At 44.8% G+C, this 17,648-nt stretch overlaps 1 protein-coding gene across 2 annotated transcripts in view; it reads left to right on the forward strand.

Moving 5' to 3' along the window:
* The window catches only part of RPN2 (ribophorin II), a 54,063-nt gene extending 36,695 nt beyond the window's left edge, over window positions 1-17,368 (forward strand). Inside the window, exons 10-18 of one of the 2 annotated variants that reach the window (XM_065893541.1) lie at window positions 1,616-1,707; window positions 3,904-4,018; window positions 6,321-6,515; window positions 7,774-7,860; window positions 9,368-9,463; window positions 10,837-10,912; window positions 12,472-12,601; window positions 14,120-14,167; window positions 17,064-17,368. In XM_065893541.1, the coding sequence (XP_065749613.1) occupies window positions 1,616-1,707; window positions 3,904-4,018; window positions 6,321-6,515; window positions 7,774-7,860; window positions 9,368-9,463; window positions 10,837-10,912; window positions 12,472-12,601; window positions 14,120-14,167; window positions 17,064-17,076 (852 nt within the window). In that variant the 3' untranslated portion in view covers window positions 17,077-17,368. The remainder of the gene's footprint in view (window positions 1-1,615; window positions 1,708-3,903; window positions 4,019-6,320; window positions 6,516-7,773; window positions 7,861-9,367; window positions 9,464-10,836; window positions 10,913-12,471; window positions 12,602-14,119; window positions 14,168-17,063) is intronic. The other variant, XM_065893542.1, reaches the window with a different exon arrangement.
* Window positions 17,369-17,648: the final 280 nt, after the last annotated feature.

The following is a 17,648-nucleotide window of genomic DNA, read 5'->3' on the forward strand; positions in this document are numbered from 1 at the left end:
ATCTTTTACATTTAGGGTTTTTTTTTTTTTTTTAAGCAAAACAGAACACCCCTATTCAACCTGATAATTGAGGTTGTTGTCACAAAATAGTTATTATGGAGGCTGTTAAAAGGAATTACTTGATAGCTGTCTTTAATCTCTTTTAAATTTTTCTTCTTTGCCCTTGATTTGAGGTTCTCACACCTTGATAGTGCACTTCAGAAAAAATGCTGAAGCTCTCCTTCAATTATTTGCCCAGCCTTCTATCTCTATTCCTTGATCCTAACGTAGACTGTAAACCAGTGTATTTGGCAAGGATCTCTTTAAGCATTACATTCAAGCTTATCAAATATTTGGAAGTCTCACAGATATGTTTACACATTAAAAGTGCCTTGGGATTGCATAATTTGCACATTCAAACTTAGATTTTAAATTAAAAATTTAAATAAAAAATTTCCCTTGAGGTAGACTTTTAGCATGTTTTCTGTCTCTTTTGGAATTTTATGTTTATTTTAATCTAATTTTTAAAAATTTCTTGTTTACTAGCATTGGCTGGCCCCTCTTTGTGAAAATGTTTATAGGGAACGTATAGAATTTAAGCAACGTAAGAGTTAAGATGGACTGGTTTGTGCTTGTAACAAACTCCAAATCTCAGTGGCTTAAAACAAGTTTCTTTTTTGCCCATGCAAGGTATCTTTAATGTGTCAGCTGGAGACTCTGCTTCACGTTGCCCTTACTCCAGGACCCAGGCTGAAGTAGCAAGCTCCTCTGTAGGTCGTCTATGTCCATGTCAGAGGAGAAGAGAATCACAAACCGACTCTTAAGCTTCCACTTGGAAGTGACACGCTTCTGGCCAGAGCCAGTCACATGGCCATACCTGACTCCAGGAGGGCAGGGAAGTACATTTCTGCCACGTGCTCAGAAGGAGAAGCAGAAGTACTTGGTGGATGGCAGAGATGACTGCCATAGCTTCTTAAATCTTCCTGGGCAGACCTATAGTCTGCTTGGCACAAACTTAAGTGTTGGCTGGGAAGTTGGACAGGAAGGTGCCTAAGAACATGGACTCTAAGTCAGGATGCCTGAGCCTGAACCCTGGCTCTGCCTTACTAGCTATCTGAACTTGAGTGAATGGCTTCATTGCTCTAATCTTTAATTTCCTCATCTGAAATAGCACTACCTTAGAGTTGTGGTGAGAATTAAATGAGATAATCTTTAGAAGGCCAGTGTCTTTAACATAGTAAACACTCAATAAACATTAGCTGTCATTAGAATTGAGTACTTGTTGATATAAATTATTTGAAGGTTACTACTTAAGGAGTTTCTCCCTTATTTATTTTAAAGTACACATGAAGATACCTCCTTTTTTTCTTTTTGTTTCTTTTTTAATATATACCATTCATTCAAGGCCAAAGAAAGGAAGAAGGGATAAGAATCAAGGAGTTACTTTTAGGCCTCAAGATGGAAGAGGTAGAAATACTACTGGGATGGGTCAATTTTACTAAAATCATTGAAGACTCCTGTCCTAGGATTATTTTCATGCCTTTACTCACAAGTAAGAGAAAAATTTGGATATGTATATTAATTCCTGGTATACTCACCAGCTGACTTGGCGATTTTCTTCTGTGTTTCACCCTAGCTCAGAGTCAAGATTTCCACTGAAGTTGGCATCACAAATGTCGATCTCTCCACTGTGGATAAGGATCAGAGCATTGCACCCAAAACCACGCGGTAGGTGGGATGCCTCCTGGGTACAGGGAGAATCCAGGCTTGAGCTGGGAGGAGCATGCCTAGGCACCGAGCCCCTTCAGATGTCATTTCTGTGTCAGCAGTGACCCAGCTTGTACTCCAGTTGAAAGAGGCTGTCATTCCTCTGGCACTGCATCAGGGGTGCTGCTTGGCATCCAGACAAATTTGGGGGTTGTCTATATCAGTGATCAGTCCCTGAGCAAACTGTTTATTAACAGTCCACAGCGAGGTAAGGAGCTTACCTCAGAATGTGAGTCTGTGTCAGTCAGCTGTGTTACCAAGCACATTATTTAGTTCAGATGACAGTTCTTTTTTTTTTTTGCGCTTTGCGGGCCTCTCACTGTTGTGGCCTCTCCTGTTGCAAGCGCAGGCTCAGTGGCCATGGCTCACGGGCCTAGCCGCTCCGCAGCACGTGGGATCTTCCTGGACCGGGGCACGAACCTGTGTCCCCTGCATGGGCAGGCGGACTCTCAACCACTGCGCCACCAGAGAAGCCCGACAGTTCTTTTTAAAACAAGACTTTCTTTGGGTTTTTTTTTTTTCTTTTTTTGGCCGCATTGCATGGCTTGTGGGATCTTAGGTCCCCAACCAGGGATCTAACCCTTACCTTTGATAATGAAAGTGCAGAATTTTAACCACTGGATCACTGGGGAATTCCCTAAAACAAGACTTTCTTAATGGAGGAAGCAGTGTATTAACTTATTTTCTGATGTCATCTCTTTATCTTCACAGTCTTGAACTTGCTTTTAGGGGCCTCATGTCAACTCTCTTTGGCCCACAGTGAGCCTGAAATCAGTTGTATGTCTCACAGGGCCTTAGAAGTGAGATGGCAGATACCCAGCGCTAGGGCTGTGAGTCCCTTTCTCAAGTCCATGGAGGGCATCACTGATCAGTCACAGCATTTGTTCCTGCTGAACTCAGAATCTCTTTTTTTTTGGCCACGCCATGTGGCGTGTGGGATCTTAGTTCCCCGACCAAGGATCGAACCCGTGCCCCTTGCATTGGGAGCACAGAGTCTTAACCACTGGACTTCCAGGAAAGTATTTCAGAATGTTTTTTAACACAGACTTCTAGGTAACCATTAGTAATTGATCAGAGTTGGGTCAGAACATTGTATGAAGCCATTTCTCAGCTCTCTCCCAGATCCTCATTGGGTGCGGGGGGAGGGGGCATCTAGACATCTGGGTGTAGTTCAGACCCCAAATTTACTCAACTGGGGTGGCTATAGAGGCCAAAGAAAGTAGGGGAACCTTCGAGGCTGTTTTGAAGATGGGATATTAGCCAGAGACTACAAGCTAAGCATTCATTCATTCCTTTTAAGTCATGTGGAAGGGCTAGGCTTTCTGCCTCTGGCTTGGATATTTTTATAGTGGAAATGAGAGCACTGTTGAGAATCCACTGAAATAATGTCTGTAAGAATGCTTTGCAAAGTTTAATACTCTACATAGATAAAGAGTTGATATTAAGAGTTGGTAAATAAATATAAAGCCTAAGCATGAAACGTGGCCCTTGTGAGCTCTGTAATCATTTGGCTTGTTTTTTAATCCCCTGGCCATCTTAATCTAAAGTCCCAGGAGATAGCTGTGAAAAGAACAGTTTTCTCATCAAGCCTGCCTTTTGAGAGAATGACTTTTTAAAGCTCAATTTCAGGCAGAAAAATAAATTGAAACGGTGTCCAGGAAAAAAAATGCAGCATTAAAAAAAGGAAAAAACTGTACATACCCTTCTGTCCTTTGCGTTTCCTACCTCCTAGTCTCCCGACCCTGCTCACATATGCTGCTAACGTCGATCCTGTGATTTTTTTTTTTTCTCCTTGTGGTTTTGCCAGCGCCCTCCAGTCCGCCTGTGAGCTTGCATGGGGACACGTGAGCCCCATTGGTGCCTGACTTGGTTGAGTTGATATCCTTAGGTCCTTGAAGTGAAAGCCTGGAGCATCTGCGCATAGCATTTTCCCCAGACCCTGATGAAAGTTTATTCTGTGCTTTTCTCAGTCCTGGCTTTATCAATCCAATTTGCCCTCAGGCCACAGACAGTTCTCCACTCTGTCCACAACAGAAAAGTGTTATAATTGGGAGAGGGAGGATTAGGCAGTGAAGTGAAGTTTGTATTCTTCTCTCTTGTCTCAGAGATCTGCAGATCCTCCTCTCTGAAAACTTACCTTATAAATGTCTCTTTCAGGGTGACCTACCCAGCCAAAGCCAAGGGCACATTCATCGCAGACAGCCACCAGAACTTTGCTTTATTCTTCCAGCTGGTAGATGTGAACACTGGTGCTGAACTCACCCCTCACCAGGTCAGGAAAGAGCGCAGACGGTTCTCTTGGCCTGAAACATTGATGTACACGATAGTTGTTGACGTGCTATATAACACTGAGTCGAGAAAATTCCGAATTCCTGCTTTCAAATCTTCACTCTGAACCCTGACAATCCATCGGGTTCTCCCACATGACACTCTGCCCCTCTTATACTGGTTGTAACCCTGAACCTGGAATGCACTCTTCTTTTAAAGAGATTAGCTGGCATAGAAAAGATATATTTAAGGAAGATTAGCACTTAATTGAGGCTTTTTTCTTTCTGACTAAAAAACATATATTAAAATAATTTTGAAAAAAGGAAAACCTAGGAAGTGAGCCCAAAGTATGCTTTTGTTCTGGCCAAAGCAGATTTTGTAGGAATCTGAAAACTAGCACTTTTTAACTCGTGCCTCCTTCATGTTATGAAACCAATAGGCTTCATTTCTGTTTTCCATATATACCATAATGATAATTATTATTTAAAAGATTTTCAAACCGTATCTTTTCCCCAGAGAGTCTGATATGGCCCTTGTCCTCTCAGACACCTCCTTTCCTGCCTCTGTCATCCCACTTGATTGAGAATAACTGCTCTGAGCCCTGCACCATCCACGGTTGTATTGTAAAGGGAAGTTCAGAGAAGTACTTTGAATGTGGAAAGATAGGAAAGAACGTGGGACCTAGTGGCCTTGGTTTAGGTGCTTTGTAGCAGTACTTTAGCAAGAGCTAGCGGACTTGTGTCCATGCTGAGGGGCAGCTTCAAAACAGACCATGGAGGTGAGTGGACTCAACTTGGAAACCTTTTTGCTTTCTGTTTCTTGTAGCTGCAGCTACTGTGCTTGTGCCCAGGCCCAGAGTGGCTGCCACCAGCACTGCCTTCCCGGCCCTTCTCTGCTTCTCCTCCCTCCACACCCAAGCTCCAGAGAGCTCGGTCAGGCCACTTAGCCACGACTAACTTTTCAGTCTCTTAGCACTTCCCAGCTCCTTCTCAGAATGACATCTGCCAGTGAAACAGCACAAGGGACGACAGAATATGAAGAGAAGTAATTACAAGACAAAATTGGTGGGATTAGGGTTAGGGCAGGAAGGGTTAGTGAGGAAGTATAACTTCCTCATCTCATCCAAGATTCTGTTTTGGAAACCCTGGCTTACAGACCTCCTAGGTAGAGATGACATTTTGTAGATGAGCCTGGCTGCTGCCTGTGCTTGGCTGTGACAGGAGGAATATCAGGCATCCAGGCTTCTAAATCCCATTCTTGGCCAAGACTGCTGGAGTCAGGAGGCTTCACAGCTCTGGGCCTCTTTCCCTAAATACTTTGATGGTGGTTCTTTGTTGCCCAGGTGTAAAGTAACAAATGAGATTTATGTTTTTTCTGTGGATCCAGCACTAGCTGTGTGACCATGGCAACTCATTTAAACTCCGTGCCTCATGATCTGTGAAATGGAACCGATCTACCTGCTTTGTTGAATTCTTTATTTTGAAACACTTGAAAGAAAAGCTGAGTGGATATTAAGTTTTGCTGCAGTTCTAATTTGCAGAAACCTTAGTTTCTTAGGCCATTGGGGGGATAAGGTGATTAGACTCATACCATCATTGATAAATGTTTGTTGACTAGCTAGTATATAGTGGGTCCTACGCTAAATGCTTTGCCTACATTATTGTGACTCTTGACATAGATATACCACATGTAGAAGTTAATCTTTCTATCTTAAAGATGCAGAAATCAAGGCTCAAGGAGGTTAAGTAACCTGCTCAGCCAATTAGTAGTGTAACCAAATCTGTTTGTCTTCAAGCTAGGCTCTCTCTGACACTGGGCTGCTTTGCTTGATTAGAACTCTGCCTTGCTATCAATCCCCAAGCCTTCTCTCCTAAATCTTTAGCTGGAGGCACTAGGAAATTGAAAATGAGCTTCTTAAAGTTCCACCTCATTTCCCTTCTTTTCACCCTCTGGTGAAGAAGTTAATTGGGCAGCAAAGTGGCCAAAAGGCTGGCAGAAAGAAGAAATTACAGCAACAGCAAAGGGCTTAAATCATCCACAAACTGGGCATTCGGCCTACAAGTCGTTGAGAATTGGCTGGACCCCTAAGTTAAATTTCTTATACTAGCAAAAAGTCATCTCTGATCTCTGAGCTAGTAAGCAGGGTGGGACGGCCACTCCTCCTGCTTTCTCGGGCAGGCCTGGCAGATCCCAGAGCTCCCACTGCGATGAAAGAACTGACAGCCTGCTGCCTTGTTGATTTGATGTTGGGCCCGGAGGGAGTTTTGAAATTATCAGATGAAAGGTTGCGTTATTGTTCTATCCAGACATTTGTCCGACTCCATAACCAGAAGACTGGCCAGGAGGTGGTATTTGTTGCGGAGCCGGACAGCAAGAACGTGTACAAGTTTGAACTGGATACCTCTGAGAGAAAGCTCGAATTTGACTCTGCGTCCGGCACCTACACTCTCTACCTGATCATCGGAGATGCTACTTTGAAGAACCCAATCCTGTGGAATGTGGTATGTGCCTCCATGTATCTTGACCCAGGCAAGAGTGGCTGTGCTGCAGTCAGACACAGACAGCTCCTCTCCAGGGCATGGGCTCCCTACCCTGGCCTCGCCCTGCCACCCAGGGCGCACGCATTGTGAGGTGAGGGGCTGTGTGCTGTCCCCATTAGTAGTCTTGGGGCATGCACATGGCCTGGCACGTCTTAGGGGTTGAATAAATAGTGATTGAGGGAATGATTGATGCATAGATTTGTCCTCATGGGTTCTAGCAAATTTCTATAAAAGTTGTAGTAGAAGAAGGTTTTCATAATACAGCAAAGCACTATGGGGGGGAGTACATAGATATGAGATAAAGGCTTTGAGATATGGCTTGGCCTCACAGTGTGGGCCAGGGAGGGGCCTAAGATTTGAAATCCAATTCCAATTCAGGATGGTGTGGGACAGTGAATTGTGGGATATGCAAAATGCTAATTAACTAATAACCAACAACTACAAGGTGTATTAATAGTTTACATAGTGTGTTTCACTTACGTAACTCACTTTTGACTGGTATGTTAAGAGAAAGCTTGAAAGACATGGCATTTGAACTAGGGAAGAATTGCAGGGGTTTATCAGAATAGTATCTGGGGGACTATAGATTGATTGCTGGGGGAACAGCCTCCAGAAAAGCTTGAGGTGCTTTCAGTGAGATATGAGTTGGGTCCATTTTGCTGGAGCACCTGAATCTGGTCCAGAGCAGTAGGCGGTGAGGTTGGAAAGGTAGCAGAGGCCAAACTGCAGGCCTTGAGTGGTTGGCTCCCTTTGCAAGACAAAGGGGCAGCTGCATTTTCTTATGTTGTATTCAAAGCTCCTTTTCTTCTCTTGGACTTTGGGCTGCTTTTTGTATGAGAGCACATTTTCATCTTTTTTTTTTTTGGGGGGGGGCGCGCGTCTGAGACTAAATTACACTTCCTAGGGACATGGAGCAGTTTCTGATTGCAGCTGTAACAGCCTGAGTACCAGCTGGGATTTTTGTATTAGGCAGCTCTGTGGGGCTCACCAGACCAGTAGAAAATTGGAACTCTTGCTCTAAAAAGCATTTTCAACAAATGCTTATTTTGTTCTTGAAATTTTTACTGCCTCAGTTTGTCGGCTAATGGATCAGAAGTGATTGGACTGCTTGGAGCTTTTTTCAGTTATGGTCCTGGACGTGAGTTAGGAGATACTGTCCTGATGAGTTTCGCCTCCTTCTCTGCCCCTGTGCCTTTAATGGATGCATTTATTTTTTTAGGCTGATGTGGTCATCAGATTCCCTGAAGAAGATGCTCCGTCGACTGTCCTGTCCAAGAACCTTTTCACCCCCAAACAGGAAATTCAGGTAGATCCCAAAAGGGTTCTTCACTAAACATTGAAGAGAAATGTGAAGTGGACACAGTGAGAGAGGGCAGCAGACCCCTGGACACTGGCTGTGGTCCCTTCTTTAACCTGTTTATATGATGTTTTATAGTTTGGTCTTTGCCATCCTGTGGATCAGTCAGGGCAAATATCAGCCCCATCCTAGTGCTGAAAAAACAGGCTTAAGCTGCCCACTGACCAGCTCCCAGAAAACAGAGAGTTGGAGACAAAATCAGAACCTGAATCTGTTTTTCCTAAACATGCAGGAGGTTTAGCCCTCAGATCACTGCTTGATACTACAGCACAGATGGGTTTGGCTTTGTTCCTCTCTGCTCCTGCATAGACCAGGGGCCCACAGGTGGACAACTCAACTGGAGAACAGGGCTTTCCTCTCCTAGGCAAGCCCTTCCTCTCTCCTGGAACTCACTTTCCTTGCATACAAATATTAGCAATCCCTGCCCAGCCCAGCCCATAGGACTGTTATGAGGATCAAAATAGTTCACAGATAAGAAAAGCTTTGAAAAGTTTCTGAAGCAGTTCACAAAATAAACAATAATTATTAAACAGTTTGAGCACTGGTTAAAGAAACTGAGGTAGAGCCACTCGGTGGACTGTTTGCAATCGTGAGAAATGATCATACTGCAGTAACAGGGAAATCCCCATTTGAATTAATGTTGAAGTGTTCCAAGCAGACCACTTACTCTTATTTCACTGTTAGAAAAAGGACAAGGGCCCAAAAGCTAGAGTAGTAGGATTTCTTTTTTAAAATCCTCCTAATGTTGCTATAGCATCGTTTAAGATTGTCAAATGCAGTTAAATAGTGGAAGGTATAAGCATGATGACAGAGGGTGCTGACTGATTTATAGGGTGGAGTAGGCAGCCGTGACTGCCACAGGCAATGTTAGAAGTCCCTTCATGACAGTGGCAGCAAAGAGGAGCTGAGGTTAAAAAGTTGGGAACAGGAGTCTCAGGTGGAGGAGCTGCCTTGTTATGGAGCTGGGTTGGCTGGACACTGGCAAGCAAGAAAATTTTAAATTATTATACGCCAGTTAGCTAATTTAAGTTGGTTAGCAAAATATGATAGTGCTACCCTAGGAACCCAGAAGCATTATGAAATCCAGAGTCCTGCCTTGGGTGTGTCACCCCAGCCATCCAGATACCCGGGCACCGTCTTCGATACTAGGCAAATGTTGCTTGATAGGTTGCATTCTCCAACCTCTAAATGGCAATATGTCTTGGAGGGAAAAAGAGGGTTGGTCAGGAGTAGTGAACTGGTGTAGTGTCTTTGGAAGCAGGCCTCTGGAAGCAGAAGCCCCTGTTGGGAAGAGGCGAAAGGCTAAGTGGCCACTCACGGCCAGGAAGTTTCAGCCTCTGGGAGGCATTTCCTCTTCTTGACTGTCATTGGCATTTGGTTCCTAGTACATATACATGGCAGCCCCTGCTGGGAAGAGCACATTTTAAAATATTCCTGGCCTGTCTTCTTTTGGCAGCACCTGTTCCGCGAGCCGGAGAAGAGGCCCCCCACGGTGGTGTCCAATACATTCACCGCCCTGATCCTCTCGCCCTTGCTCCTGCTCTTTGCTCTGGTGAGTAGCTGTAATTAGCATGGGCAGCGTGTGTCTGGCGCCAGACTCAGCAGATGTAGCTGTTCCAAAGGAGGCTTTGTGCTCTGGCCTCAGCACAGCTCCAGAGGGGTCCAGCAGCTGTGACCCAAACCGATGGTCAAAAAATTTTAGAATAACTAAAATTCCCCATTATGGGGGAGCAGCCAGAAAAACTGATCCATTATCAAGGGGCATGAGAAAGTACCCAGTAACCGTTAAAAAAAAAAAAAAAAAAAAAAAAGAATGGATAGATTTATGTACTTGACAACTGATATGACGAGGTTGCCAAGATGTTCTGTTGAGTGAAGGCGGCAAGGGGTAGGATAGTATGTTCAGTACAGTGCTCTATGTTTAAACACCTTAAAAAGGCATCATCTATTCGTGTTGGTCACCTCTAAGGAGGGGGGCCTTTTAGGGAGTATAGAAGAAGGACATTTTTACCTCTTATACTTTAATGTACAGTTTGAATTTTTTTTTTTTTTTTTTTTTTTTTTTTTGCGGTACGCGGGCCTCTCACTGTTGTGGCCTCTCCCGTTGCGGAGCACAGGCTCCGGACGCGCAGGCCCAGCAGCCATGGCTCACGGGCCCAGCCGCTCCGCGGCATGTGGGATCTTCCCGGACTGGGGCAGGAACCTGTGTCCCCTGCAACGGCAGGCGGAGTCTCAACCACTGCACCACCAGGGAAGCCCTCCCTTGTCTCTTATTAAAAAATTATAAACATAGATGTAAATCCTCAAAGTTCAGAGAATTTTGAGAACTGTCTGGAAAACTCATTAGATCTTACTTTTGGAAAGTTGCTTGTGTTCCTAATTCATTCATTGATTTTAATAAAAGAATTATTGGTCAATCTAAATCTGGAAGGCATGCCACAAGCTTTCAGAAACCAGACCTAGGATATGGGCACCTGTTCTTTTGAGTGATCAGAATTTCAAAAAGCATGGAACCCACAGCAAGAGCGTGTGCATCCTCCCAACTGCTGGTGGGTTTATCTCACCAATACTTAGAGAAATTAGCAGGGCTGCCAGTTACTTCATCACAAATACAGTTTCTGACCTTTCAGCCCCATGGTTTCACCTGTTTTAAAATAGAAAAGTTTGCTGTCATTACAAATGATGTTCAGGTTTGAGTTACCCAAGCGCATTTGAGAGCAGGTGTTGGAATGCCTTTCTAAAGAGAACAGTTTTTTCTGAGGACTTATAATAGGGTGGTCGTCACTTGGAAAAATTCCCTGTTCTTCAGGTACGCATGAACTTTTAAGCCCTTAGGGCTGTTTATTGGATTAGCATTGGCATGGCATGTATTGCCTCCCTTTCAAGTTCTAATGTCTTTTTAATTTATTTCTCCCCATCGTTCAGTGGATCCGGATTGGTGCCAATGTCTCCAACTTCACTTTTGCTCCTAGCACGATTATCTTTCACCTGGGACATGCTGGTAAGCACCCCAGGCTGCTAATTCCGTTTAACCTCCTTTGACATTTTGCCTGCCCTCGCAAAAGCCCTGTTAAGTAGACCCACAGCCTATTAACTATAATGACTTAATAGCATAACATTTCCCTCTTCCTCCTGGCCTTTTACGACAGTTAATATGATGATAAACCTGTTTGGCCCATCAACTTAGAACAGCTGTCATTATATTGGGTTTCATTGTACTAGGCTACCGTTGGCAGGCCGTTTTACCCTCATTTAATAACTCTGTTCATTTCCAGAGATTACTCACTTATCGTATCTTTACATTGAGCCATCTTCCTGAGTGAACAGCATTAATGCAGTTTCCAAAGGTTATCTTCCCCCAACGTATTGATCTTCACATTTGCTAGCGGCTGTGTCTGGACTGTAGTAGAAAACAGTCCCTTCCACAGTCAGACATGCTGTCCTGCATTGTTCTGTTGAAAACTTAGGACCTAACTGTTACAAGACAGTAAATTCACAAATCAGTTAGGCGTTCCAGAAACTTTCGATACTATTGAATTGGTGACCCTTGCATTTCACTGAGACATTAATATTCTTTTCTGATTTCTTTGACTCTTTCAGGAGTCACCCTTTTTGTGTCCATAGTGTGCTGATTCTGTAGGGGTCCACAGACGAATCCCTTGAAACGCTAGGCAAATGTGTATCTCTGTTTTCCTGGGGAAAGAGAGAGTCTGTAACTTTGATCAAAATTCTGACAGTGGTCCATGACCTCAGAAAGGGCTAAGAACCCCTGCTGTAGTTCATCTGTCATCCTTCTGGACAGAATTGACAGGAAGACCTTTCTCTCCAGCCCAGTTAACTGAATTTGAGTGATAGCCCTCCCAGGTCAGTCTGAGAACAAAACCTGAATATAAATTTGTTTAGAGCCATGACTATTTTTGCCAGAGTGGTCTTTGTGTACATTCCCTCATTTGATTCTCATCACAACCCTGATGGGGGTGACCAGGGTAGGAATTATGCTCCTTGTTTGATGGGTGAGAGAATTTAGGCTCAGAGAAATTAAGTGGCTGCGAAGGGCAGAGCCTGGGCCAGAACCCAGGGTCCTCAGTGCCCAGACCTGAGCCCTTTTGACTAAACCTTCCTCCTCTGTCCTCCTTGCTTCCTTCCTAGTCACAGTGGCAAATTAGCCCTAAAAATTTTTTTAATGAAAAGAAAAATGATTCATTTCTTTAATCCTATGGGCTTTCATTCAGAATTTTAAAAATCAACTGAATCCCAAATATAACATGACATAACTTAAACAAACAACAACAAAACCTGCGTTAAAGAACAAAGATGCGAGCTGGAATATGGAACCAAGTTGCTGAGATCTGGTTTTTACCTGTGGATTTCTTGGTAGCCAAGGCTGAGAAGCAAGTATATTGAGCTGTTTATTTTCTGGCATCAGATAAAGGGAATAAAACATGCTGGTCTATAAATACAGACCTCTTAGGATCTGTAGTTACTGGCTTCTAACTGTCCTCTGCCCAGGGCAATGTCACTGTTTGACTTAATTGGCTATCATGACGCCTGTTCTCGTAGCTATGCTGGGGCTCATGTATGTCTACTGGACGCAACTCAACATGTTCCAGACCCTGAAGTACCTGGCCATCTTGGGCAGTGTGACGTTTCTGGCTGGCAATCGCATGCTGGCCCAGCAAGCAATCAAGAGGTAAGGTTGGGGGCGGGCCAGGGACCCAGAGTGGGATTAGAAATACTGTTGTCAGCTCTGTCCACCCAGCTCTTTGAACAGCGGTATGTGGCAAAATGATTCATGTCCTTAGGGGCCAGTGTGACACCTTAATCCAGCCCGATACAGAAGCCTTTTAAATCAGAAAAGAGCCTTGGTGATAAGTTTTAAATACGTTAAAACCACAACAGTTTATGCCCCGGCACATTGAAACAAGAGAAGAAAATAATTGCTTTATGAAGATTAAAATGGGTTAGGACGGGGGCAGATGGTGGTGGTTAGCGTGCTGGCTGTGTAACAGTTTTCTCCTCTGCTTCCGCAGAAAACCCTTTTCTGCCCTCCTCCCGCACCCCCGAGGAGGACTCTTCTGTAACCACCACAGCCTCCCGGAGCTCTTCCTCCTAAGTATGAGGTCCATGATCTTCCCCCCAGAAACCGCATCGGGCTTTACAGAGGCCCCCAGCAGGGAGCACTGCTCAGTGGCCTGCATCACGTCCCCAAGAACCAGACAAACTTAGGTTCACACAAATGGTCAGGTCCCCCCGCAATGGCAGCTTGCTGGCAGCTTGACTTTAGAACCTGGCTTAGAAGCAAATTTAAATGTCACATAGGTATTTCTCATTGATATAACTTTATTAGAACTTGGGTGATTTCAGCCACATAAAGGTCAATAAGAAAAGGTCAGAATTGCTTTCACCTTTGGAAGTTCACAATTTCAGACGTGCCCTACTTTCTCCTCTCCAGGACTTTTGGTGGAAGAATGTAACACGATAGTGTTAGCCCCCCCCGTGCGGCTGCCGGTTAAGTTGGTCAAATCAGAGAGAGGCTTGCTCAGAGACTGTTATGGGCGGGAGAGCCCCACGTCTCCTCCCTGCCTGAGACTCCATGGAGCTCTCTGAGTGCCTCACCGTGGATACCGGCCCCAGCGTGCTCCCTGCCCCGCCTGTGGCCGTCCAGATTCCGCTAGAGCTTCCCTTAGCACCAGCAGTGGCCACTGGCTCACTTCTCTGCCCCTCCAGCAGCCTGAAGTTGGCGACTCTGCACTGCGACTGAGAAAGAGCCAGGACTCAGCTGTTTTCTCTGAGCAGAGCCCTGTTGCCTCAGAGCAGCCCGTTCAGGCCCCAGGGAGCCAAAAGGCTGTCCTCTGCTGAGTTCAGTCTTTTCTGGAAGTTGCCCACACAAGATGAACAAGATTAAGGAGAGATGGGAGTGGAAACCGTTTGATTTAGATCCTGCTCAGCGGGAGTTCCTAGTCTGGAAGGCTAACATTGTGTACACTTTCTGGGGAGGAAGACCATGGTTCTCATCCCACCCTCCATTCTATACAGAAAGTCACAGCCCACTCTGTTGCCGTCTTCCTGAGTCCTAGAGCAAGCTCTGCCCCTGGGGAAAACGATGACTCTAACAGAAGCTCTGGTCGGGTGTTTGCCATTTCTTTCCTCAGCTTATTTCTCTTCTTACTGTCCTTTCTTGACTCTCAAACCCTCTTTCCTTTGGCAGGATCGCTGCAGAGCAGAGCAGTAGATTGGCAAAATATAGGACACTACGGTAAAGATGAAGGGCGACTCATCCCAGGAGCAGGGCCCCTTTCCATCTTGCCCACCTCATGCATGTCAGTTATTTATCTGATTTTCAGCACACTTGTTCCTCCCCATCCCTCCCTAAGCCGAAGCTGAATTCTGAGGCCATTTCCCCACTTCCTGGACCAAGCTGTAACTGGACCAGGGCAAAAGCCAAAGCCCCCTGAGTTAGCCCAGCTGATGGTAACTGCAGCAGAGCAGCTCTGACCTGGCTTTGACTGTAAGGCTCCATCCTCCCGTGTGTCCCACAGGGTACTTTATAGACACAGCCCCTCTCTGTGTTCAGAGGAGAACAGAGTTGAGGATAGACAGATTCAACCTTGGACTTCTTAAAAGGGGACACCCCCCCCATTCAGGACATCTAAATTCATTAAATGATGGTCCCATGGCAAATCCTGGCACACCTTGTCACTGTTCTAGGCCTTTTTGTGATATTAACCTCTGATTGGGCCAAACAGTGTGGTTTGGTGAGACACTAAATTTTGAAGACTGATGGCCACAGATCAAAGCCAGCATCATCAAAACCCAGGTTCCTAGAGCTCAGGATATATGGTTCAGGGCAGCTCCCTGTGTAACTAAAATGTCAAGTGAAATATCACCCGTTCTCCATTGTGTCCAGTCCTAGGATGAGGATGGGAGTGGAGGAAGGTGAAGGGAGGGAAGGAGAAGAGAGTGTCTGATGCTTCACTGATCAGCTCCTTTAGACCAAGGATTGGCAGAAGTTTTCTAGAAAGAGCCAGATAGTACTTAGGCTTTGCAGGCCATACGGTCTCTGTTACAACTACTCAGCTCTGCCACTATAATGTGAGAGCAGCCATAGACCACGTAAACAAACCCGCTGGCCATGTTCCAATGAAACTTTGTTTACAGAAGCAGGTGGTGGGCTGCATCTGGCCCGTGGGGCACAGTTTGTTGACCCCTGTACTAGACCAACAAAGAGGAGGGAGGTATTTGAGTTTTCAAGTCATGTTCCCTCTCGTCCTTTGCCATGGAAATGGCTTTCCCTGCCAAAGCAACAAAGCCGTCTAATTTTCACTCCTCTGAAAATAGGAGAAATCAACAAAAGCATAGAATGTAGAGCCTTTTTCACTGATGTGTGAACATAAGCTGGAACATCTAGTTCTCAACACAGGCTTGCTCAGAGACGACTTGCTCAGAAAGCGACTACATTTGTTTTGGTTTTGTTTTTTCAGGATTAATTCATATACAGTAAAATTCACCCTTGTTAGTGTACAATTCTGTGAATCTTGAAAGATGTAGTAGACAGTCTTGTAAACACTACCTCAGCCAAGGTACAAACTTATTTCCACACTCCAGTGAGCTCCTATGTCTCTTTGTGGTCTGTCCCTTCTCCCCACCCACCATTCCTTAGCCTTATCCATTTGGTTTTGTCCTGAATTACAGTTGCTCTCGCTGAGATTTGTTTTCAGAACTAGTCCTTTCTGCTAAGTATTGAGCTCTTTAAAATTAACTGGATTCGTTTTGTTTTTCTTGATTTTTAGATAGTCTGCCCCCCCCCCGCCCCGCTTCCCTCAAACCATACTGCTTGAGAAAGAGGAAAATCACTTGATCATTTGGACATTTGGGACTTCCTGAGGTTGGGACCTTGTCTTTTAGGGGAAAGTCCCTAGTAGCCAAGTGTTTTTGATCTGAGAACAGGTATTGATTTAATCAGGCGTAACAGAGGGCTAATTTCGTAGCTAAGATGGAGGCTTGTGGGTCACCACCCTTTCTGCTGTTCTTATTTCATAATTAACGCTGTCCTCTCTGCATGAATGTTTCGAAACACACATACTTTTTTTTTCTTTTTTGGCCGCCCCGCGTGGCTTGTGGGATCTTAGTTCCCCGACCAGGGATCGAATCTGTGCCCCCTGCAGTGGAAACTCGGAGTCCTAACTACTGGACCACCAGGGAATTCCTGGAACACACACCTGGGAACCTCTGAATGCTGGCAGAGAATTAGGCGCACTCACTTTGGCCCTCACGATGAGTTCCATGCTTGTGCATGCGTGCCCCTTGGAACTGTTGATTAATTGGTTTGGAGCCTGCCATTCTGCAAGACCGCCTTGTCATCACATCAGCCCTCACCACCGGGGACAGCTGCCTGCTGAGGACGGCATGTGTGTGAGCACCTTGCTTCTGCTCACCAGAACCATCTGAATCACTTACTTGGTGCTGTCATCCTCTGGCTGCACAGTGTCTGTCCAGATAGTCATTTCCCTTCTTGTGTTTCCCCGTCACTTCCTGGAGTCTAGTGGGGGCAGCTGTGGAGAAAGAAGGAATAAAGAGAGTTAGTGTTTTTATCCCCTCAAACTTTTTCTGTGAGCCGAGTCCAGTTTTTGAGAATCATTCTTTCTTAAGTTTAGACATCGAGTCTGATCACTGACAAGAACATGACCACACGATAGGAATATGGTGCAGATTTCTTTACCGAAAGGTCAGAATGTCATCTTCCAAGCTATGTGAGGGCATATGTTGTTTGGCAGACCTGGAGTCCGGGAAATTGAAGACGAGCATTCTTCTATTCATCTAGTTGAAATGTACAGTGTCTTTTTGGCCTTGTACTGTGAGAGGTGTGCCTGGAATTACCTCATCTTGTGTTTTCACATACCACACTTACTTAGGTATCATCAGGTGTATTTCATTGTTTATTTAAGACGTTGTCAGCTTCAGTTCGAGCTATCTGTCTTATAGTCTTTTGTGAAATGGGATGGGGCATAAATAAATAGAATTAATAGATGAATGATTGTTCCCTTATAAATGGGATCTCCTAGTACCTTGGTCTCTCTGTTGTCACCAGTTAGGAGCTGCAACACTGAATTGAAATATTCAATAATTTTGTGTTTGTCTCCATTTTCTTTCAGAACAGCACATTAGTTCCAGGAAAAAGAAGGAGATTCTGAAAGCTTAAGTGAATATCAAGAGAAGGAGTCAAGAATAATTCATAGTTTGAGAAGAGGAATGAAAAAAACCCTTTATTTAAAAAGAAAAAAGTCAAAATCGTTTTGCTTGTTTTTCTGTTTCCCCAACACAGCAGGTACCTGTGAGCCCAGATACTCTTTCTTTGGCATGGTGCCCTAGCAAGATGCTGTGAATATTCTAACTTACCCACATGTTGCATTGAAAAGTTGAAATCTGTAATTAATCGGAATAAAGAGAATAATAGGAATGAAGACCTGAGAGTTTCTTCCTGTACTTTGGGGCTGATTGGATTCCCAGGGCACATAACATGAGGCCTTTGTTGGGAAGTATGCTTGACACAGTGGCCGGGGTGTTTCTCCAGGACGTTTTACGTTGGTCCTTCTCACCTCTTTCTTTCTTTCTTTTTTTTTTTTGCTGCATAGCATAGCATGTGGGAGCTTAGTTCCCTGACCAGGGATCGGACTGTCACCTCTTTCTTAGCAGAGCTGAGGATTACCTGGAAAAGCCAGCATCCTTTCTTCATCTCC

This window comes from Phocoena phocoena, chromosome 15, assembly GCF_963924675.1.
Source record: "Phocoena phocoena chromosome 15, mPhoPho1.1, whole genome shotgun sequence".
Classification (NCBI taxonomy): domain Eukaryota; kingdom Metazoa; phylum Chordata; class Mammalia; order Artiodactyla; family Phocoenidae; genus Phocoena; species Phocoena phocoena.